The sequence below is a fragment of the Natrix helvetica genome (genome assembly GCF_964273705.1).
Source record: "Natrix helvetica genome assembly, chromosome: 5".
Taxonomy (NCBI): Eukaryota; Metazoa; Chordata; class Lepidosauria; order Squamata; family Natricidae; genus Natrix; species Natrix helvetica.
This window is the reverse complement of record NC_138551.1, coordinates 92,937,882-92,962,443: the sequence shown is the minus strand read 5'-3', so window position 1 is coordinate 92,962,443 and position 24,562 is coordinate 92,937,882. Positions and strand designations below refer to the sequence as shown.

General features: G+C 44.2%; 1 protein-coding gene across 1 annotated transcript in view; it reads right to left on the bottom strand.

Moving 5' to 3' along the window:
• Window positions 1-24,562, bottom strand: part of ZMIZ1 (zinc finger MIZ-type containing 1) — a gene marked incomplete at its 5' end in the record, with an annotated part of 114,282 nt that overhangs the window by 57,690 nt on the left and 32,030 nt on the right. Inside the window, 4 exons of the mRNA XM_081954108.1 lie at window positions 6,343-6,541; window positions 8,251-8,471; window positions 12,017-12,131; window positions 21,111-21,179. Coding sequence (XP_081810234.1) covers window positions 6,343-6,541; window positions 8,251-8,471; window positions 12,017-12,131; window positions 21,111-21,179 — 604 coding nt within the window. The remainder of the gene's footprint in view (window positions 1-6,342; window positions 6,542-8,250; window positions 8,472-12,016; window positions 12,132-21,110; window positions 21,180-24,562) is intronic.

Sequence of the window (24,562 nt, the reverse complement as noted above, 5' to 3'; positions counted from 1 at the left end):
CGCAGAGAACCGCCCTGCTGCCCTGTTTCGGGTGTCCCGCTCCCTCTTGTTTCAGAGGCCGCGGGAGGCCCCTCTACAGGGCAGAGCAGAGGAATTTGGGAAATATCTGCAGGATAAAATCGCTCAAATCCGGAGGGATTGGGTCCCTGTCAGTGGTCCAATGGAGACGTCCGTGGCGAGTCTTGAGGATTCGACCTGGGAGGAGTTTGACTTGGTTGCCATCGAGGATTTGGACAGAATGCGTGGACGACTGCGACCCACCACATGTTTATTGGACCCGTGCCCCTCCTGGCTTGTACTGGCATCCTGGGAGGTTACACGAGACTGGCTCCTGGGCCTAGTGAACGCTTCGTTGAGCGAGGGGTCTCTCCCGGCCGCCTTGAAAGAGGTGGTGGTGAGACCCTTGTTCAAGAAGCCTTCCCTGGACCCTTTGGAGCTGGCCAATTATCGTCCTGTCTCCAACCTTCCCTTTCTGGCGAAGGTTGTAGAGAGTGTGGTGGCTTACCAGTTTCCATGACATCTAGAGGAAAATGATTATCTAGACCCGCGCCAGTCCGGCTTCCGCCCCGGTCACAGCACGGAGACAGCCTTGGTCGCGTTGGTGGATGATCTCTGGAGGGCCAGAGATAGAGGTTGCTCCTCTATCCTGGTCCTATTAGACCTCTCGGCGGCTTTTGATACCATCGACCATGGTATCCTGCTGCGCCGGCTGGAGGGGTTAGGGGTCCGGGGCACCGTTCTGCGGTGGTTCGGCTCCTACCTTTCTGGCCGGACGCAGCGTGTGTTGGCAGGGGAGGAGAGGTCGACCCTACGCCCCCTTACCTGTGGGGTGCCACAGGGGTCGGTCCTCTCGCCACTCCTGTTCAACACATATATGAAGCCGCTGGGTGAGATCATCCGTGGTTTCAGGGTGGGATATCATCTGTACGCTGATGATACTCAGCTGTACTTTTCCACCCCGAACCACCCCAACGAGGCCGTCGAAGTGATGTCCTGGTGTGTGGAAGCCGTACGGGTCTGGATGGATGACAACCGACTCAAACTCAACCCCTCCAAGACGGAGTGGCTGTGGGTACCGGCTCCCCGGTTCAGCCAATTAATTCCATCATTGGCCATCGGGGGCATTCAACTCGCCCCCGTGGAGCGGGCACGCAATTTGGGCGTCCTCCTGGATGCCCGGCTGTCCATGGATGACCATGTGACAGCCGTGGCAAGGGGGGCGTTCCACCAGGTTCGCCTGGTGCGCCAATTGCGCCCCCTACTGGACCGGGACGCCTTACGCACGGTCACTCATGCGCTGGTGACGTCTCGGACTACTGTAACGCTCTCTACATGGGGCTTCCCTTGAAATGCACCCGGAGGCTACAGTTGGTCCAGAACGCAGCCGCGCGGGTAATTATGGGGAGTACTAGGTACTCCCATGTGACACCGTTCCTGCGCGAGCTGCACTGGCTTCCTGTGGTCTATCGGGTGCGTTTCAAGGTTTTGATAACGATCTTCAAAGCGCTCCATGGCTCAGGACCTAGTTACCTGCGGGATCGTATTCTGCCCCATACATCCCTGCGACCAATCCGCTCGCACAGAGAGGGTCTCCTCCAGGTGCCGTCCACCAGGCAGTGCCGGGGGGCGGCGCCTAGGAGTAGAGCCTTCTCTGTGGCGGGCCCAGCCCTGTGGAATGACCTCCCCCCGGATATTAGGAATACCTCTGACCTCCGCTCCTTTCGTGTAAAGCTCAAGACCCACCTATTTCAAGTTGCTGGCCTGGCTCAACTTTGATTCAATTATATTGCTCCTGACGGGTTTTTTATTTGGGATATTTTAATTGCATTCAATTTACTCAGGGGTTTTTAAACATTGTGTTTTTACTTGTTTTTATCTACCAGTTCACCTCCTCCTTGTATATGTTTTTGTTATATGTATGTTTGTCTATATATTTATTTCCTATGTTTTGTTGTACGCCGCCCCGAGTCCTTCGGGAGAGGGTGCGGCTAAGAAATAAATATTTATTATTATTATTATTATTATTATTATTCAGAGTCAGACATCAGTGAAGCAGATGAACAGCTGGAGCCTGTTCCCAGTGTGTGCATGCGCAGAGTTGCCAGACGAAGGGAACAGCTAAAGAACAGGGGTCGACTTGGGAGTAAGGCCACAGTGGAGTGGAGTTTGCAGGAGACAGTTCGCTTAATTGGTTCATGACCCTCCAAGACCTTTGCCAAGTTCTGCAGATATCGGCCTGTTAGCTCTCCAAGCCAGATAAGGTCTGTGACTGTAAATCCTCCCTCGAAAGACTTTGCTAGATGTGAATGAGCAGAATTCAGTCAATTAATAAAAGGGGGTTTTGTCGGGACAAGGAGTTTGCTTCATGCTCTTGGGAAGCCTCGGTCAGAACACAAGCCCCTCTACACTTTAAAGAAGAAATAAATGAGACCCCACGAATTAAAACAACTACCACCACCACAACAACTCTTCTAATATAGAATGGGATTAAAATATACCCCAGGGACAGGTAAGCAATCATTCTTGGAGTCTTAAAAGTTACAACCTTTGAAAAACAAGGTTGATTATCGAAAATCATAAGAGATCAATTTTCCTGGTGATTCCTAATTATAAAATTATTACATCTGGGTTGATGTAATAAAGGAACACCATCAGATACTTCAATTGAGCTACCTGATTTTCTATATAATGAACAATTATTGGCTGGCTTTTATGCCTAAAGTGGGACTAGAACTCACTGACTCCTGGTGATTGGCTCAAAGTCACTCAGCTGGCTTTCATGCCTAAAGTGGGACTAGAATTCAGAGTCTCCTAGGGATTGGTCCAAAGTCACCCACCCAGCTTTCTGCTTATGATGGAACTAGAACTCACAATCTCTAGCCTAATGGCTTAACCACAAGAGCATACTGGCTGAAATTGAGAGTAATGGCAAATTGCAAAGTTTAATTAGTCACAGGAACATAGCAGATAAGCCTATTTCTGATTATCTGCCCTCTAATATGTAATTTGCTTGCAATTACTACAAGTTATAATTAGATAAATAATTATAACTGAATGAATATGAAAGGAGCAAAATAAAACAAATTTGTCTGGATGCAGATTATTTTGCATTAATATTCGCAGATACAATTAACCCCGTTATAAAGTTAGAAAAAGCATAAAGTATCAATAATTTGCAGGAATTAAAACACAAATGGAGATAATAGCTATAAATCAGGACAATGAAATTCAGTGTATTTAGAAAGATTTATGATATTCATTAAAAAGCAGGGGTTAGTTAAGAAGGTTCCAAATAAAAATAAAGTTGTTTAAAAACACGAATAGAACCTATTTTTAAGTGGGATGTAGTTTATAGAGTTGAAATGTAATTTAAAAAATGGCATACTTTATTTTTTAATTTACCAGCAGAGATAGATCCTAATACTGTTTCTAAATATCAACAAATGAGAATAAGAATAATATTAAATAGAATAAAAAAGGGTAATATTACAAAATAAAAGAATGAATTCTTATATTGTAGGCTGTATTAGTCTAGAAACAAACATATATGGGAAGTCCTCGGCTTACGACCACAACGGAGTCCCAAATTTCTGTTGCTAAGTGAGACATTTGTAAAATGAATTTCCCCCCATTTTACAACCTTTCTTGCCACGGTTGTTAAGTGAATCCCTGCAGTTGCATGTTCGTGCACCGTGTTAGGTAAGCTCCCCGTTAGGAGAGCGAGTGTGCAGAGAAGCGTAATGAGAGTGGTGTGGAAGAACACACGCAAACCAGCATACAGGGACACCAAATAGTAAAAGTAATAGTATTTTACTTATGTGGAAAATAGAGGTATTCAGAGTTCATCAAACAGTCCGAGTCATATAATCAGTTCAGCAAACAAAGTTGCTAACAGTAGCAAAACTCACAGTAACTCACGATACATCTACAAGCAGTATCCACCGATCAGCATCTAACAAACAGAGAGCTAACAGTCATTCTGGCTCCATCTTATGGCTGCTTGAGGTAACAGCAACCAATCCCATTACTACTCTCATGGCTAATGTATTACTGACCCAACCATTAGCTTACATTCCTAACACACCGGAGTACCGGAAACCCAAAGACCAGCTGACCGGCACACATGCCTGTTTTTTGGCCATTTTTCAGGCTGTTTTAGGCCATTTTCCGGCTGTTTTTTGAGCAGTTGTTCAGGCCATTTTCTGGCCAATTTGGAGCATTTTTTCACACCGTTTTTGGGTTGCTTTCGGCCCCCAAATGCTCCCAAAACAGCCTGAGAATGTCCTGAAAACAGTCCCGAAAACGTCCCGGAAATGGCCCGAAAAATGCCCTGGTTTTTGGCCATTTTCAGGCCATTTTCTGGTGCTCCACTGCCCACGAAGACCAGCTGGCCACAAAGACCATGTGCACCAGTGTTGGGTTGCAAATATTTTTACTACCAGTTCAGGTGCGCTCCCGCACTTGCGCAAGCGCATGAGCATCTGGGCAGGTGGGCGGGGCATCCTGCCACTGCTACTACCGGTTTGGCCAAACCGGGAGCAACCCACCTCTGATGCACATGCTGGAAACCAGAAGAGCAGCTGGTGATGACGCGTTTGCCCACAGAGAGGGCTCTGCGTGTCACCTCTGACACATGTGCCACAGGTTCACCATCACGGCTCTTGTCTTTTACTTCTAGTCTAAGCCATGAAGGGGGAAAAATATCTGGGAAAAAGACAAGGACATGGGATTAGTAGTATGCAGTCATGGAGAAGAAACTACCAGTGGTTAAGTCAACTTGAAGATAAGCCATCATTTCCTTTTATTAATAATGGTTTATTATCCATTTATTAATAATGGTTTATTATCCATGGCACCTAAGGGCAGGAGAAGAATGGGTAGAAGTTCATCAGAGAGCAATCAATTTGGAAATAAAGAGGGATTTCCTGACCGTGAGAAGAGTTAATTGCCACAATTTGCCTCCTGGAGTTGTGGGTGCTCTGTCACTGGCGGTTTAATGGACAACCATTTGTGTGGGACGGCCCAAGGGGTTTGGACTAGAAGACCTTCAAGGTCCTTTCCAGCCCTATGAGTCTTTGTCTTTTACTTTGTCGCTATAATTTCTGCCGTGGTTGACTTTCACTAGAAAATTCATCCTGTCTGATAAGGGTATAACAAGCTTCTTTGGGAAATCTCAAAAGGTCTTGTTCAGAATCATTTCAGCCCGCTGCCTCTGTGGCCCGCTGGCGGTCAGGGGAGCTGGCAGCAGAGTCGGACAGTGAGGAGGTTGGGGAGGAGCATAGGCCAGTCCTGGGGGCTGAGGAAAGCTCAGACGAGGGCTCTGCGTCGGAGGCAGAGAGGGAGCTAGACAGCAGTGAGGCAGAGGAACAGCTGGAGCCTGTTCCCAGTGTGTGCATGCGCAGAGCTGCCAGAAGACAAGAGTAACTAAGAAAGCAAGGTCGACTTGGGAGTAAAGCCACACCGTGGAGGTGGTTGGCCCCTCCCATAGGAAAAAAAGAGGCGCGAACGGGGAGTGGGCTTTTGCAGGAAACAATTTGTTCCTTTGGTCATTTCAAAAGTGCAAAATTCTGTTTTTGACCATAAGGGACTGTTCCAAGTTTGGCCTCGCCCTGCATTTGGAAACTAGTTATCTGGCAGCTTGCCAAGCGAGATAAGGTTTATGTTGATAAATATTCCTCTGAAAGACTGTTTGCTAAAGCCTTGCTGACTGTGAATGAAAGGAATTGACAGTTGTGTAAATAAAAGGGGTTTTGCCGGGACCAAGGCTCTGCCTCATGCTTTTTAAGGAAGCCTAGGTCAGAACACTGCCCTTGTTTGAACCAGCAGCCAGATGTCATCAGCACATCTCAAAACAAAAACAATCAAATAAACAAAAACAAATTGTACAACAACTTATTCGCCCTTATGGCTCTTGCAGCATTAAACCTCGAACCTGTGAATCTGTGGCCTTATGCAATAGTTATACCTCCCCTTCTTCTTTTAAAAGAGAAATAAGTTATACTTTTTGGTGAGAAGATGGACAGCCATCCCCTCAGGATGAACTTACCGAAAGCCAGGCTGGATTTCATCCCCTATGATCTCTAAAGGTAAATGTTTCCCCTGTCAGTCTTTTTTTTCCTTTAATTTTATTTTTATACAATGCTTTCGAATTGCTAAGTGGGAAGGAGGTGGAGCAGGACGGGAACTTACCCGTTGTGCAGAGCTTGGGTCTTGAACCTCAGCTGTCCAGCGGACAAGCTCAGGGTCTTTAACTCACTCAGGCCAAGGTACCCCCTTCTATGATCTACCCAAACACAATGAGACTGACCCCCCCCCCGCCCGGACATGCACTGGCATGCTTACCGGTCCGTATTGATTCATGTCTTTATTTTGAGTTTCCTGCAGCGCTGCAACGGTTGCGGTAGCTGTAGCTGTGGCAGTGGCGGCGGCGGCAGCGACAGCTGCGGCGGCGGCAGCAGCAGCTGGTTGAGTGAAATCAGCAGGGGGTCGGGTGTGTGGCGGCATCCCCATTCCCGCAGGGTTATTAGGGCCTCCTGGATAGCTGTGGGAGAGAAATCAAATGGACGGACATCAGCGTTTGAGCCACCAAAATGCCAATACGATTCCAGGCTGCATCAACAGAGGGACAGAATCAAGATCACGCGAAGTGTTGGTGCCACTTTAGGAGTGCCTTGCTAAGACCATGTTTGGCATACTGCATCCACTTGTGGTCTCCATGATGCCAAGACTCTGGGAAGAGTGCAGAGAAGAGCAATACATATGATTAGGAGACTGGAGGCTAAAACATATAAATCATTGCCCATGCAAGGCATGAAGAGAACGTATCATGGAGAGGTGGGTATTGGGGGTTCAATTCGGAGTGGGTTTGCAGTTAGAACAACTAAATCAGTGGAACAACTTGCCTCCAGAAGTTGTGAATGCTCCAACAATGGAAGTTTTTAAAAAGATGTTAGATAACCATTTTTCTGAAGTGGTGTAGGGTTTCCTGCTTGAGCAGGGGGTTGGACTAGAAGCCCTCCAAGGTCCCCTTCCAACTCTGTTATACTAAATACGTGCAACATATTCATCTCTTCTTATTTTGGCTTCTCACGTTGTTCCTTGAAGATGGGAAGATTCCAGCAAACTTCACTAATTTCCGCACTGCCCCAGTTACAGTGGTGGGAGAAAGAGCCACTGTTATTCCCTTGTGCCGGCATACTGGATTAGGGTGAGGACTGCTCAAATCATAGCTCTCCTATCTGGGAGTTGAACAAAGATTTGTGCAAAAAGGTTCTAATCTGGAAATCACTTTGCACATTATTTCCACAAGTTGGCATATGTGTGACAAAGTAATAATTCCACATTCGAGGGTCCCAAATTATGCAAATGATAATAAAACATGATGTTTGGTTCTAAATATTATTTAAATCCGTTTTTCTCTAAAGGCAAGCACAAAAGGGATGTTTTGAGTTTGGTCTGGCTAATGTTCAACATTTGTTCTCCTGAGCAAAACTGTAACATTTTTATCTATCAATAGCTTTCGTAGATGCTCAGAAAAATGTTAGCCACTTTTAAGTCTATGTGTTGCATGCATTCAGTGGTTAAATAAAACTATACCTTAGTTTGTAAGTCTTGTTTGATTGACTTGAGTCATGTGCAAATCATTTTCCTGAAGGTATTTTGATTTCATCCTTCCTGAAAGTATTTTGCTTTAAATTTGAGCCCTCCCCTTCCCCCTTTCTCCTTTCCTTTCCCCTCCCTCTTTCCTTTCCTTTCCTTTCCTCCCCTTCCCTCTCCCTTCCTTTCCTCCTCCCCTTTTCTTCTTCTCTCCTTTTCCTTTTTTCTTCCTCTTCTCTTCTTCTCTTCCCTTTCTACTTCCCTTCCTTTTCCTTTCCTTCCCTTCCCTTCCCTTTCTACTTTCTTTTCCTTTCTTTCTTTTTTCCTTTCCTTCCCTTTTATAGCAGCTAAATGGTTTTACTAAGAACTGTATGTTTCTGAAGTTTGTTTTAGGATTTCCCCCACCCTTAGGCCTTTAAAAAGACTTTTCAAATTTGTCTTTAAAAACCCATGTCACCCCTATGGTTTATCATGGATGTCTTTGAAAATTGCCCTTCCAAGTTTCACCTCTCTGTTTACGGGTGACGAATACAGAAAGGAACGGTCCCGATGACTCCCAACTCAATTCCTATCACGTTCTGATGGTGCCTGACCTCTTTTGTCTAAGCCTCTTCTAAACCAGCATGGAATGGGCAACCTCTGTCCCAGCCTTACCTTCCCGCAAAGCCTCCACTGCCGGGATATGCAGTGGGTCGCCCGTACATGCTTTGTTGAATGTAGGACTGGTTGGAGCTGGCCTTGGCCGAGAAGGGTGGCTGCTGTCCTGCAAACTGAGGGGAATTCATGCCAGGATTGCTGGTCGTCATCCCAGAAGCCATGGGATTGCCTGCTGGGTTCATAGCAGTGTTGGCGTTGGCCATGGGATTTCCCAGCACCTGGTTGAAAGGGAAGGTGACATCTTAGAGAACATCCATACAAGCAACAGTAGAGGTTTTAAGAGGCAAGCTGTTCCAATGGTTAATTATCCTGATAGATGATAGATAGATAGATAGATAGATAGATAGATAGATAGATAGATAGATAGATAGATAGATAGAATTCTTTATTGGCCAAGTGTGATTGGACACACAAGGAATTTGTCTTTGGTGCATATGCTGTCAGTTTACATAAAAGGAAAGGAAAGAAAAATAGTATCTCAAATATCTCAAGACCTAAAATGGACACCTAACATCAAAAACATCATCAAAAAAGCACAACCAAGAATGTTCTTTCTGCACCAATTCAGGAAGCTCAAACTGCCCAAAGATCTGCTGATTCAGTTCTACAGAGGAATTATTGAGTCTGTCATCTGCACCTCTATAACTCTGTGGTTTGGCTCTGAAAAAACCCAACAAGACAGACACAGACTTCAACGGATAGTTAGAACTGCAGAAAAAACAATTACTGCCAACCTGCCTTCCATTGAGTTCCTATACACTGCATGAATCAAAGAGGGCTGTGAAAATATCTACAGACCCCTCACATCCTGGATATAAATTGTTCCAACTCCTACCCTTAAAACAACACTATAGAGCACTGCACACCAGAACAACTAGACACAAGGACAGTTTATTCCAGAACACCATCACTCTGCTAAACAAATAATTCCCTCACCACTGTCAAACTATTCACTAAGTCTGCATTTCTATTCCTATTAGTCTTCTCTTCGGTCCTATCACCCATCTCCTCCCACTTATGACTGCAGGACTGTAACTTTGTTGCTTGTATCCTTACGATTTATAGATTGTTTTCTAGTATGATTTGATTGCTTATTTGTACCCTATGACTATCACTAAGTGTGGTACCTTATGATTCATGACGAATGTATATTTTATTTTATGTACACTGAGAGCATATGCACCAAAGACAAATTCCTTGTGCGTCCAATCACACTTGGCCAATAAAGAATTCTATTCCATTCCATTCCATTCCATTCCATTCCGTTCCATTCCATTCTTGTACTTCGCAAAAGGCAACTGGACTTTCTTAGGTTTTTTTTTTTTTTCTTGAAAACATTTCTCTTCTCATCCAGGAAGTTCATCATGGACTGAAGAACCTTCTAGGAAGAGAAGCAAGGAGAAAACCAAGAAAGTCCAATTGCCCTTTGGAAAAAAGCACTTTTGGGACAACCATGACCCGCAGGATTAAGAATCTCTATGGACACCTTGCTTAACTTCTTTACAACTTGTTCAACTCTGTTGGGCCAAGAGAGATACCATCGATGGTGACAACACTGGACCATGAACCTCTGAAGCCAACACACTGAATGGCTTTCTTTCTTTCTTCTTCTTTTCTTCTAAGGAGCTTCTCAGTCATCCAGGTCATGGTTGTCCCAAAGGTCAATTGGACTTCCTTGTTTTTTTTCCTTTGAAAACCTTTATGTTTTTAAGCAGGGGGGAAAAAAATCAAGACAGACCATATGCATTTTAGTAAAAGCACCTTTGGATTATAACTGCAGGCCTGACACATAACGTATGTAGCCAGATCAGTAAAATCCAAGATTGCAGCCCTACTTGGATTCAGCCCTCCAAATAATTAGTCCCTTGGTGGCTTGCTTAAGTTTAATAGGCACACAATAGACACCGTCAATTATCAAGGTTCAATTTTGCAGTGGAGTAAACAGAATCTGTCTGTCTGTCTGTCTGTCTGTCTGTCTGTCTGTCTGTCTGTCTGTCTATCTATCTATCTATCTATCTATCTATCTATCTATCTATCTATCTATCCATCAGCATAACTTTGGAACCCTCCAGCAATTTCAACCAAACTTGGTACAGAGATGACTTACTCTCTGGAAACAAATACTGTGAGTAAGTATTTACCCAGGGGTGGGTAAGACACCCCTAACACACACACCCTGCCCGGGGTGTGTATTCTGTTACAATACAGCCTGGTGTGCCTTGAATTGGCTTCTACTGTACTGCTGTAAAATGGCTTCTACTGTACAGCGCAGTGGGCTTGCCATGGTAACGGCTTCAAGTACTCCATAGGGGGCTCCCTCTGGTAAGGGGGAAAACCCAACATTAGAAATTACATTTGGTCCGGACATTTCCCCCCTATAAATAAGTACCTTGGCAACACTGGGTTATCAGCTAGCTGTGAAATAAAGAAAAGAACTCCAGACAAGCCAAAGAGAGAACAACTTCCAGTCTTACAGCACTCTCAGAAGGGGGCATTATTAACTCGTGTCCAAAGTCACAAGTTTTACCCTTGGCAACTTTTAGTAAAAGTCTAGGAGATATTTCTGCTTTAAGAGTAAGCCACACTATGTAGGAAAGAGGAATTATCTGTTCAAGACATGCATCCAAATCTCGATTGCTTGTCTTAATACTTTATGATGACCCAAAGGTTGTGGTGCCTGATCTATTTGCAACCATCCCTTGGCCATCCACAAAACAGGGGTGAGCAAAATTCAATCTTCTGTAACTTACAGACTTTTCGATCTTTAAAAATATTATGGCCATCAATGAGTGCTTCTCTACAAAGAGTGACATACTGTCATGCTCCCTTTGGAGCCTGAATCGGTGGGGGAAGATGAGCTGGAACCTGAGCCGACAGAGATTGAGGGGATGGCTTCATTGTCTTCAGGGAAAAAAAATGGGGAAAACAAGGGTCTTTCAGGATTAAGACAGCTTGTAAACAAGGAGGAACAGGGGCAGGATGAACATGAGAGACAGGCGAGGAGTAAGGAACACCCATTCCTGATCCAAGAGCTTGGAGATTGGAGAGAAGGCATGAACAGCGCAGACTGAGCAGGCTACTCAGGAGAAGAGTGCTCCGGCCATCTTCACAAGGCACACCTAGGGAATGAGACTTAAGGAGATGCTGTGGGGAGGGGCATTTGTCGGGAACAAATACGGAGTTCCTGAAGAGTTAAGTACCAACGTTTGAACTTGCATTCTTTCTGGCATTCTGACTAATAACCTGGCTATTTTGCTTCCTGAACTCCTTGATTTGCCCTGCTGGGATTATGGCTGTGCAGCCCTGGTGTACACAGTGCTGGGCTGGATTAATTGCAGCCAGAGGGAGCATTTAGGGAAATTTGGAGCAAAAAAGGGGGCGGTTTGAACTCCCAGCTGTTTGTGTCATCTCCCTGGGTCATCACACATGCTTTAACAATTCTAGAAACACAGTACTTGTGAGTTGGATGCTTTAATTTCAGAACAAAGATCCAGTATAGAGGTATCACATGGCTTTCAATGTCACAGGTCCCAGTAAACCAGCATCTTCCAGATGGTCTCCTTAAAACAGGCCAACAGCAATCCAGCAAATCACCCAGCTTCACCCTAGCAACAGGACACTCCATCATGAGCGATGTTACCTGTTGAATCAAGCTTACACCCTGACCAAACATTGATCAGCCATTATGGGCAGGGGGGGAGTCCATCTGACCACCCTTGAAAAAAAATAGCAACGGAGAGAAGATTCCCAGAAAGATACTTACCTGGCTCTGTGATGTGTTAGTCACACCCCATACTGTCGTGACCACCGATAGGGAACCTGGTGGTTGGTTACTATTTTGTTGCCAAGGAACAGAGTCATAAGGAAATGATCCATCACTATAATAAAATATGAAAGAGAAAAGGGAAAAAAAGGGGGAGGGGAAGAGACACACATGGTAGATAAAGTCAACACTTTAATACTTTCATATAAAGGACTATCAGGGAAGGTGGGAAAAGACATCTTTTCATTTCCAAACGGGTTTCTCCTCTAACTAATTTGGTGGACCTGGAGGGGTCCTTGGTGCTCTCTGATCTTGCTTGTTTTCTTGTGGACGTTTCATGACCCAGCTAGGTAACGTCATCAGTGCCAGTGTTAGTGATGATTGTTAGAATATCCATGACTGGCAGAGACATGGTAACAAGGTCAGCCAATGTATAGGCATGGCAACTGGGTCAGCCAATGAGAACTATTTGGTGGTGACTGAGAGCCATGCCAGGCAGCTTGGAGTAGCTGAGAACAGAAGTAAAGAAGCAGTCTGTCTGGGCTTGTCTGCTGATATGAAACTAACTACTTGTGTTTGCATGCATACACTGTAGCTGCATTGTAGAAATTTATACACACACATGTATTGTGTCACAACCCCTGGTATGCCCAAATATGGGAGGGAACAAACTGATTCCCTTTTCTGTCTTTTGGCTCACTCCAGGAGACCATCCAGGCAGAAAACCATATTTTTTATGCTGCCTTTGTTACATTTGTGTTGCACTTGTGCTGTTAAATAAATAAAGGGAGACTAGTATAGATCTATTTCAAGCTATTTAGCTCTCATCAGCTAGCCATCCCAGTAAGGGTATGGCTAGCTGATGAGAGCTAAATAGCTTGAAATAGATCAATACTAGTTTCCCTTTATTTATTTATCAGCACAAATGCAACACACACACACACACACACGTCCAAAATTTGTTAGAATATTCATGAATATTCATGACTGGGAGAGACATGGTAACAAGGTCAGCTAATGAATAGGCATAGCAACTAAGTCAGCTAATGGGAGCTTAAACAGATCTGAGTCTGTGCAGAGAATTGAAACAGAAACTTAAGCAGTCTGCTGCTCTGAAAAGTAAACAAGCAGTCTGTCTTGGACTTGTCTGCTGATATGAAACTAACTGCTTGTGTTTGCCTGTAACTCTCCTGGCTTGTGTTTACTTGGAAGGACCACCAGTTTGTATTGTACATTTATTCATCTATTCTTGTGTATATAAAGAAGTTAATGAATCCTGCTGCATCAGTTATCTGTGTGGGCTTTCTGGATTTGAATTTATGCAACAAACTCTGACAATGATGTTAATTAGTTTGGGTTGTGAAACATCTGCAAGAAAACAAAGCAAGCTCAGAGAGCACCAAGGACCCCTTGTATCAACCGTGAGCTACAAATGTCCTCCCTTAATGGCGAACCTTCATGACATAGATAACCTTGATGGGAGTTCATTGGACTGCAGAGAAGAGGAGGGAGCTGGGAAGAGAAGAAATACATAGAAATTGAAGAGGGAGCACAAAATGTGTATGACAATGAGGACAAAAAGCAAACGGGGATGAAACCAGATGAGGTGTAAATGTTGGGGTGCAAAATTTGTCACGTTCGCCTACCTGTCAAAATAGTCCCTGGCAAAGCATTTTTGGGGGGAGGGGGATGTGAGTACCTGACAGAATACATGAGGATTTTGGCTTTGCCTGGTTTACAGGCAGCCCTCGACTTACAGCCACAACTGAGCCCAGCGTTTCCGTTGCTAAGCGAGGCAGCTGTTAAATGAATGAGAGGGGCCTCGTTTTTATGTTCTTTGTTTGCCGCAGTTGTTAGGGGAATCCCTGCCATTGTTAAGTGGATCGTATGGTCGTTGAGCTAATCCACCTTTCCCTCCTTTGAGTTTGCTTTGTCAGAGAAGTCAGCTGGGAAAGTTACAAAATGTGACTGTCTGAACGCAGGATGGTACAACTGTCATAAATGCATGCCACTTGCCAAGCACGTGAATTCTGATGGGGTTGTTTGCAACGGTCATAAGCGTGAAAGCCATCAGTCACTTTTTTTTGACTTGGGAACTTAGATGGTTGTAAGTCGAAGGAGGCCAGTGTCACTTGCTGAAATCTTTGGCCATCTGAGCTTTGCTGCAAGCTTGTGTGTCCCTTCACGCCAGCATTTTCTACCCAGGCTCAAAACAATCCTTTGATAGCAATAGCATTTAGACTTATATACCACTTCACAGTGTTTTACAGCCCTCTCTAAGCGGTTTACAGAGTCAGCCTATTGCCCCCCAACAATCTGGGTCCTCCTTTTACTGACCTCAGAAAGATGGAAGGCTGAGTCAACCTTGACCTGATCAAGATCGAACTCCTGGCAGTGGGCAGAGTTAGCCTACAATACTGCATTCTAACCACTGGGGGGGGGAAGGAAGGAAGGAAGGAAGGAAGGAAGGAAGGAAGGAAGGAAGGAAGGAAGGAAGGAAGATTGAATCAATAACAATAGCACTTAGACTTATATACCGCTTTATAGTGCTTTTACAGCCCTCTCTAAGCGGTTCACAGAGTCAGCATCTTGCCCCCAACAATCTGGGTCCTCATTTTACCCACCTCGGAAGGATGGAAGGCTGAGTCAACCTTGAGCCGGTGAGATTCGAACTGCCAAATTGCAGTCAGCCGGCAGTCAGCAGAAGTAGCCTGCTGTACTGCACTCTAACCACTGTGCCACTGTGGCTCGTGATTGAACAAAAATTACAGAGCCATTCCAAATTGGACGTCCGTCCCATCCTGAACAAGCCAAAAATGTGATTTATGAACTACATGAAAACTACCGGGGGAATAGTAGCTAAGACTCAGCTTTGGTCTACAAAGTCCTTACTGAAATTTTATCCTGATTTACAACTGTCTTGGCATTGTGCTTTTTCTCCCCCTTCTCAATCTGGAAAGAACGATACTGAATGTCAGCCATAGGCTCACCCAATACTAAAACTTAAAATGAATGAGCTGGAAGGGACCTTGGAGGTCTTCTAGTCCAGCTCCCTGCTCAAGCAGGAGAACCTATACTATTTCAGATAAGTGACTGTCTAGACTCTAGACTCTTCTCGAAAACCTCCAATGATGGAGCACCCACAATTTCTGCAGTGCTTTGGAGAATAATGTGACCCCCTCTTCTTTGTGGCAGCTCCTCAAGTACTGGAATACTCCTATGATGTCACCACTAATTCTTCTTTTCTTTAGACTAGCCAGATCCAAATCCTGCAGCCGTTTTTCCTATGTTTTGGTCTCCGGGCCTTTGATCATCTTAGTTGCTCTTCTCTGAACTTTTCCCAAAGTCTTAACATCTGTTTTATAGTCTGGTGACCAAAATTGGTTGCAGTATTCCAGGTGTGGTCTTACTAGGGTTTCATAAAGCGGTACTAATACTTCATGTGATCTTGATTCTATGCCTCTGTTTATACAACCCAGGATTGTATTAGCTTTTTTGGCTGCTGCCACATACAGCTGGCATATATTCATTTGATCATCCACTAGGGCTTCAATTGTCCCTCCCGTAGTGATTGTTCTTGAGCCAGGTCTCACCTAATCTGTACTTATCCCTTTGATTTTCCCTGCCTAAATGTAAAACTTTGCTTTTCTCCACACTGACATTCATCTCGTTGGATAGGGCCTCGGCTTACAATCACGATGGAGCCCAAAATGCCTGTTATTAAGTGAGACACTGGCTAAGTGGAGTTTTGTTCCATTTTATGACCTTTCTTGCCTCTGTTGTTAAGTGAATCACTGCAGTTTTTAAGTTAGTAACCCGGTTGTTAAGTGAATCTGGCTTCCCCATTGACTTTGCTCATCAGAAGAGGATCACGTGACCCCGGGACGCTGCAACGGTCATAAGTATGAACCAATTGCCAAGCATTTGAATTTTGATCGTGTGCCTATGGGGATGCTACAAAAACGGTCACAGGTCACCTTTTTTCAGTGCCATTGTCACTAAAACAAATTGTTGCAAGTCGAAGACTACCCATAGGGGCTTGTTTGGCCTAGTTGTTAAGGCACCAGGCTAGAAAACAGGAGACTGTGAGTTCTAGTAGTACCTAAGGCAGGGGTGTCCAAACTTGGGAACTTTAAGACTTGTGGACTTCAACTCCCAGAATTCCCCAGCCAGCTGGCTGGGGAATTCTGGGAGTTGAAGTCCACAAGTCTTAAAGTTCCCAAGTTTGGACACCCCTGACCTAAGGCATGAAAGCTAAGTGGGCAACTTTGGGCCAGTCCCTCTTTCTCAGCCCAACTCAGGTCACAAGTTGGTTGTTGTGGGGAAAAGAGGAGGACGAAGGAACATTGTATGTGTGTGTTTGTTGCCTTGAGTTATTTGTGAGAATGACAAAAATGACATACAGGTAAATAAATGAGATAAAATAATACAAATAATAGATTGGAATGTTAAAAAAGACCCATATAAAAGTGAATGACTGTATTATTAAAACCTGAGTTAATGAAAATTATGTATCTTCTGTCACCGCTAAGATCACCCATTCTTATAAATTAGATTTGCTGATCGGATTTATAGGTGGGGGTCTTATTACAGCTCCCTTTTATAGATGAGTCGAGGTTAACAGACTAAGGTAGGAATTGTATACCGCCATCTAAGTCTCCATGGTCTCACCTGTCCTAGGACTGAATACAGCAGAAATTGTGTTTAATTCATCTTACCACATATAGCCATGATGGCGAACCTATGGCACACGTGGCAGAGGTGGCACACGGAACCCTCTCTGTGGGCATGCACACCGTCACCAGTTGGTCTTCATGGGTGCCGGAACACTGGAAAATGCCCCAAAAGGCAGCCCAGGCCATTTTCCAGGCCATTTTCAGGTTGTTTTTTTGGACCATTTTCAAGCTTTTTTCTGGGCCATTTTCAGGCTGTTTTAAGGGCCATTTTCAGGTTGTTTTTGGCCCAATTTTGGTCTAAAAACAGCCCAAAAATGCCCCCCCCCCCAAAAACAGCCTTAAAACAGCCCGAAAAGCAGCCCAAGAAAACAGGTTGTTTCCTAGGCCATTTTCAGGCTGTTTTTGGCCCGTTTTTGGCCGGAAAAACAGCCCAAAAATGCCCCCCCAAAACAGCCTGAAAAACGGCCCCAAAACCGGTCCAAAAATAGTCATGCAAGCGCTGGTGCGTGCCGGAAACCAGAAGACCAGCTGGCCGGCATGCCCTTGGGCGCACTGGCCAACTGATCTTTGGGTTTCTGTCACTCAGGCGCACATGCTTGCGCATTGCGGTTTGGGCTCTCAGTGCCGAAAAGGTTTGCCATCACTGGCCTATAGCTATGATGCTTCGAATTCACTACAGTAATCTTCCTGCTCTTGTACGATTTTCCTCATGGATGCATTTTACCTACTACAGGTAGTCCTTGACTTACAACCACAATTGAGACCAACATTTCTGTTGCTAAGGGAGATGTTTGCTAAATGAGTTTTGTCTTATTTTGCAACTTCCCTCACCACTGTCGTTAAGTGAATCACTGCAGTTGTTAAGTTAGGAACGTGTTGGTTTAGTGAAACTGGCTTCCCCATTGACTTGGCATGTCAGAAGGTCGCAAAAGGGGATCGCGTGACCCCGGGGTCCTGTGACCCCGGGGTCCTGTGACCCCGTCATAAAAATGAGTCAGTTGACAAGTGTGTGAATTTTGATCACGTGACCTTGGGGAGGCCACAATGGTCGTAAGTGTGAAAAATGGTCACGCATCACTTTTTTGGGTGCTGTCGTAACTTCGAATGGTCACTAAACAAAGTGTTGTAAGTCAAGGACTATCCGTACTTGCCTAATTCATGCCCACAATAACTTGCATCAAAATGGATTCCTCTTTTCTGTCATTTTTCCCCCTTATATGTGTTTAATCTCTATGAGTGACAAACCCGCCTATCACCTCTTTGAAAAAGACGACAAGGGATACGACTATGAAATGTTGAGAACGCCAATATTTATACACTTAAATAGCATCTCAGGTTGGACGTAAACATAGCATTAAAAAACAAAAAAGATTGGGGCTGCAGCTCCTTTTGTCTGAATTATCCAATTTACTAGATGTTGTTGCTATGACCACTGATGCTGGAGAATTAAAAGTGCCCCTTTCACTAGCACATGAGCTCATCTTTGTGCTTGCATGCAAAAGACCTCTAATAGCAATAGCCCCTTAGGCTTATATACCGCTTCATAGTGCTTTTACAGCCCTCTCTAAGCGGTTTACAGAGTCAGCCTATTTGCCCCCAACAATCTGGGTCCTCATTTTACCCACCTCAGAAGGCTGGAAGGCTGAGTCAACCTTGAGCCTGGGGAGATAAACTGCCAAATTACAGGCAGCCGGCAGGCAGCTGAAGTAGCCTGCAGTACTGCACTCTAACCACTGCGCCACCTCGGCTCTAAGGACTGGAAATGTTTATGTTCACGAGGATTAAACACTTGTTGTGCAGCTTCCATTCTTTGCTAAGTGTGCGAGTCCAAATGACCAACATTGGATGAGGTCAACAAGTCTTACTGACTGAAATTGAATGATGGAAAAGGAACAGAAAAAGGAAGAACACGTATGGAAAAAACTAAATGGGTCTGAGTTTGAAATTTCTTCTTAACAATGATTGATTGTTAAGAATCTTTTTGTTGAGGGTAACCCTTTAGCAGGGTTTATTCCATGCTTAAAGAGGAATAGATGTCATAGATGTAAAGGAAAGAAAACTTCATTAGAAAATATAAAGACTTCCTCGAAAACAATTCATAGAAAGTTGTTTAGATACAGAAAATAAGGGGTCTACTAAAGATGGTTTCAGATGTTGGTTAGACAGCTAAAATAAACTAACATGCTATGAACCAAATAGCACCCTTAATGGACTTTGTTATTGAGAGATTTTTTTTAAAAAAAAAAGGAGAATGGGAAGGAGCGACAAAATATCAGAAAGTGGAACTCTATCTTAGGTCATCTCTATGTAAGACATTATTCATTTCAAATCTGAGAGGTAGAATTAGATCTTAGAATGATGCAAATCGTCATTGTAAATATTGAAATCTGGAAATATGAATGCCATACTCCTTTATCTGCCATTCAAATCTCAATTTTCTAAGTTCTTTGAGAACCTGGTGGGTTTTGGTAAAAGAATAAAAAAGGGGAGAAAAAAAGTTCAGTCAAAAGGCAACCAATTTTCTACCACCGGAACTCTTGACCCTGTCTGAAATTGAAGAAAAATTTGAAGCCAAACAAAAGCCAAAGTTTAAAAATTCATGTGCCAGATCATGGTATTTACCTACATACTTTCCTAAAACGTGTTAGGAAACTCCAGAATGTAGACATTTAAAGCTGGACTGACTTCGGTGGACAGGTCTGAAATACGGTAGAACATCTAGTCACAAACGCTTCTGACAATGACCAAATCAGGTTCCGGCCAAAACATTCACAATTTTTTCCCCCACAACTGATTTCCCCTTCGGTGCCATTTTTTTTGTAAGTGCCAAATTTCCAAAATTAGGTTCAGGTCACAACCAAATCGGGTTGCAACCAAAGTTATGGAACAAATTATGATTGTGACCAGAGGTTCTATTGTACCCTTAAGTTGTTTTTGCAAAGGTTTCCTATGCCTCTCGGTGTGTTTTCATTTTTCCGCTTCTCCTGATCTGCCATGAGGTTGTCCACAACATTTCCCACCATAACCGAAGAGAAGAAGCAAATGAACGATTTGCAAACATCCCCAATCAAGCCTACCGTTAGGTAGCTAAGCCTCAAAGACGAATGAAGGCAAATATATATATATATATATCCCAGGATAATGTTGCAGGATTCAATTTGGGTTGGTCAACAGGACCAGAGGTTTACTCTTCCGAGCATTTGGACTTGTGCTGGAGTCATTAAGCCACAATGATTATTGGCCGAGCAGGTACAAAAACAGCCAAGGAAATGACTGAAGCCTGGGAAACAGGCCCCTTGTCAGTCAATAGGAGTGTTGATTTACCACCAGTTTATCCGGTGCTTAGGAGACAGAGGACTTGGGAGTACAAAGTAACAACCACCAATGACTTAATAGCTGGCCATCAACACCCCAATCACCAACTAATTAGTCACACACAACCAGATACCACATAAATACTATGCATAGAATAGCCCAAAGCACACATTCCGAGTCCAAACGAAAAGACTAAACCTCTGGTCCCGGTGACCGACTCAAATTGGATCCTGCAAGCATCAAATAATGTAATCTTCATTGCATTAAAAAAATAATAAAAAGCATCTTCCAGGGACTTCAGCAGGGTCTGCAACAAACCATGATGATGTAATAATGATGACACAAGTACAATAATGAATTCAGTCAATGACAACATAGTTGCATCATAATGGTCTAAAAAGCAAATACTGTGTTTCCCCGCAATTAAGACAGGATCTTATTTTCTTTTGACCCCTGAAATAAGCACTTGGCCTTATTTTCGGGGAGGTCTTATTATTTTTGAGGTGCAGGAGGCAGCGATGGGATCATCTCAAGGCTGCTGCTGTGTTGCAATATTTTCGGGGAGGGCATATTTTCAGGAGAGCGCTAATTTTACTGCATGTGCTCAAAAGCCCGGTTGGGCTTATTAATCTGGGAGGTCTTATTTTCGGGGAAACAGGGTATGAGGTTATAGGGTTGGCATGTTGGATGTCATCACACCTGGGTCCTCAACTACCTTCCTTGTCTTCCCCCAATGGATATCCCGGATGTCTATAAATCCTTATTCTGATCTATCTCTTTTTTTGCTTAAGAAAAAACCCCAATCAATGTTAAATACAATGCACCTTGGTTTGGAGATAGGGCGTGTAGTTGCTATTCTATCTCAGGCAGAAAAATAATAATCTGATTCAGCTCTTCCTAACCCTGGGACAATTGGAGAACTAAAGAACATAAGATATTCCTGATTGGCTCGACGCAGGGAAAGATCTAGGGAAACCTGGGCTGGAGGGAAGGGATCTATCTCTCCATATAAACTTTCCCTTTCTGCGGCTAGTCCACAAAAAGACATGAAGAGTCTTTTACAGCCTGTTTCAGAGCCTGGCTCTTTAGCTGTAGAGACTCACGCTTTCAGCTCTGGAGGTCCCCGTTTCAATCTCTGGGGTCTGTCAAGGTGGCAGCCGTCACATATGCACCTAAGAATCAGAAGGGAAAGTGTAGATCCAGAATAAAAATTGAAATCCCTAACAATGTACATTGTCTTGCATTTGGTATCTGGCTTTCACGATATCTGGAAGCTAAGCTTCTCCAGGCAATGTGTTTCCCACACATACACATACATATACCAAGTGGCCTCTCCTGTCACAGTGTCCAGTTTGCCTGGCAGATTGATGTCCCTTCTTCATTTGGTTTGCCAACTGGAGAAGCATAATCGTATGGTCATGAATGTCCTCCCCTATGAAATTTGTCCCATCTCATCATCACAAAGCTAAGCACACACACTGCTAGCTTGTACAACCGAACAGATCCTCCGGGTCATTTAGAATTCTACAATTGGCTAAGGGAGACGGGTTTATGATAACTTGCTACAACCAATTCGTTGTGGCCAACTCGTGGCAGCCAAGGTACCGTGGGACAACTCACTGCAGGACACCAATCACACTAACATCAAAGAAATGGTGGAATAGAATCAGAGGTGGTATTCAGCAGGTTCAAGCCGGTCCAAGTGAACCGGCAGTGGCAGGAGGCTCCACCCACCTGCCCAGACATCATCACGGACGCTCTGCGCATGCACAGGAGGTTCTGCGTATGTGCAGAAGCGTAGCGAAGGTAAGAGGATTTCATGCCTGAATAGAATGGAATTATTAGAGAAAGGATGCAAACGGAGGGCGAAAATGAATTATTAAAATAGAATAGAATTATTAAAGAAAGGATGCAAACGGAGGCCGAAAATGAAAGGTGAATAACAAAAAATAAAATAATCCTTAAAATAAATAATTATGTTAAAATGTCTGGCGGCGAGTTGGCCATGGTGAGTTGCCTGCAGTGAGTTGGCTGTGGCAAGTTGGCCGCAGCGAGTTGTCTCATTCTGAAGGGAAACCTATTTGATCTATGGAATCTGTGGCTGCTGTTAAGCATGTTGGGATTTCCCTTCTCAAAGACGGGATCCTCTCTGTCCCCAAGCCAACCCCTGCCAGCAACAACCAACAGGATCACCCATTTTTTTAATATACTTTTTTTTTCTTTGCTATATTTTTACAGCACTTAATCACCACAAGTATAATAAGAAAGAATCTGATATAAGAATACAGGTTTGAGTGGTTTTCTGAAATTGCTTACAGAATCAAACCCCAAAGACATGAGGCCACCTGTCTGAAATAAAGATTAAGTTGGAGAATTGTACACTACATGCACTGACGCTTGAGGAAAGCATCAAACACGCCTGATTCTGTTTAAAAGAACATTAATCCCACAGTGATCAGCTCTGTCTTGACAATAAATAAAACAGAGAGTTGAAGCACATAATTCAAGATGAGACAATCAAAGAGCTTATCTATAAACAGAGAGCAAATCCCACTCCCTTCTAGCACTGATGAGGTAATGAAACATCTGCAAGAAGACCACCAATCTCAGACAGCAGAAAGGACCCAACAGTTCAATCCTGAACTACAAGTAATTCTTGTAGTTCATTCATTCTATTGGAGTACAATTGTACAATACTGGTACAATTCCTAAAAGTCCATTGGATTGATTGTGTCATCACTCTTGCTCAGCAGAGGAAGATATCAAAAAGCTCAGTGACAGTACCAGTCTCTCTCTCCCCCTCTCCCTCCCTCCCGATCCTAGAGCATGGAGAGAAGAGAGAAGGCAAGAACAACGCAGGCTGAGTGGCTACGAGGGAGAAGAGTGCCCTGCCTCTCTTCACAAGGCACACCTGAGGACTGCAATGTAAGGAGATGCCAATGGGAGGGGCATTTGTTGGAAACAAGCATTGAATCTGTAGAGCCTCGTGTGCACTTGTCAACCTGGTTTGCCTGTTTCACTGAACTTCTTACTCTGGTTACTGTTTGGCTAATCTGGCTTACTGGACTGCTGGCCCTGGTTACTGTGGTTAACCTGGCTTATTGGACTACTCACAGCCAAAGGCTGCTGAAGGTGCATGTGAGAGCTTTGCTCCAGGACGTGTAAATGTGGGGACAAAATTGGAACAATAAAGGGGAGTTAGACCAGTTCTCTGGCTATGTTGCTTTCATGCCATGTCCCGGGTCATCCATCTCTCTCTCTCTCTCTCTCTCTCTCTCTCTCTCTCTCTCTCTCTCTCTCTCTCTCTCTCTCTCTCTCTCTCTCTCTCTCTCTCTCTCTCTCTCTCTCTCTCTCTCTCTCTCTCTCTCTCTCTCTCTCTCTCTCTCTCTCTCTCTCTCCCACACCCTCCCTCCCTCTCCCTCCCTCTCTCTGTCTCTCTCCCCCCTCTCTGTCTGTCTCTCCCCCCTCTCTGTCTGTCTCTCTGTGTTTGTCTCTTTCTCTCCCCCTCTCTCCCCCTCTCTTCTCTCTGTCTGTCTCTCTGTGTTTGTCTCTCTCCCCCCCTCTGTCTGTCTGTCTCTCTCTCTCTCTCTCTCTCTGTCTTTCGCTCTCTCTCTCTCTCTCTCTCTCCCCACCTCCCTCTTTCCCTCTCCCTTCCCTCACTGCCTCATATTGCTAAAATTGACTTGAGGTCTGCTGAGGAACCTTTCAGTCACTGCATTACAAACCAGAAACAAATCAGAATTTGCCAGGGAGCAACAGAGAATCCCAGATTGTTAGCAGTTATTTGATACCCATATTACGCCATAGACGAGCCCAACAGATACAACCCACAACCACAACATAAGCAGCTGCCCATTGCTGCCTCCATACGGCAGAGGATTTTCAGCAGATGACTCGTATTTAACGTTTCCAGTTCTACAAATTTCTGATCCTATTCCTTATGGTAAGCGTTTTGGCATGTTGGTTGGGAATGTAGAGATGGAAATATTAAAATTATGGCACACACTGCTATCTATAGTTTCACAAACCAATATGCTTAGAACTTATACCAACATTAGAAATATACAGTAGCACTAGCAGTTAGAGTATATACTACTTCACATTGCTTTACAGCCCTCTCTACGTGGTTTATAGTCAGCATATTGCCTCCAACAATTTGGCTTCTCATTTTACCGACTTTGGAAGGATGGAAGGCTGAGTCAACCTTCAACAATTCAGAATCGAACTCCTGGAGTGAGCAGTGAGTTAGCCTGTAGTACTGCATTCTAACCACTGCGCCACTATGGCTCTTATAGCACATTTTAAAAGCATGTAAAATAATAAGTAGGGCTAAAAGTAAATGACATTTGCCCAGGATCGGACCATATCACCAGCATGTTCTCTTGCCAGCATGAGGTCTTCCCCCAAATATGTTGAAGGACATTGTATGCACCATGGCATGTGTGAAATGAATTGTTCTTCTCCGTATTCACAAAGAGCATCTTCTATTGGGGAGCGTCATTTTTCTTAGATTGTCCAAAGAGGAGGAGGGGGTCAACATATTCTCTAAAGAACC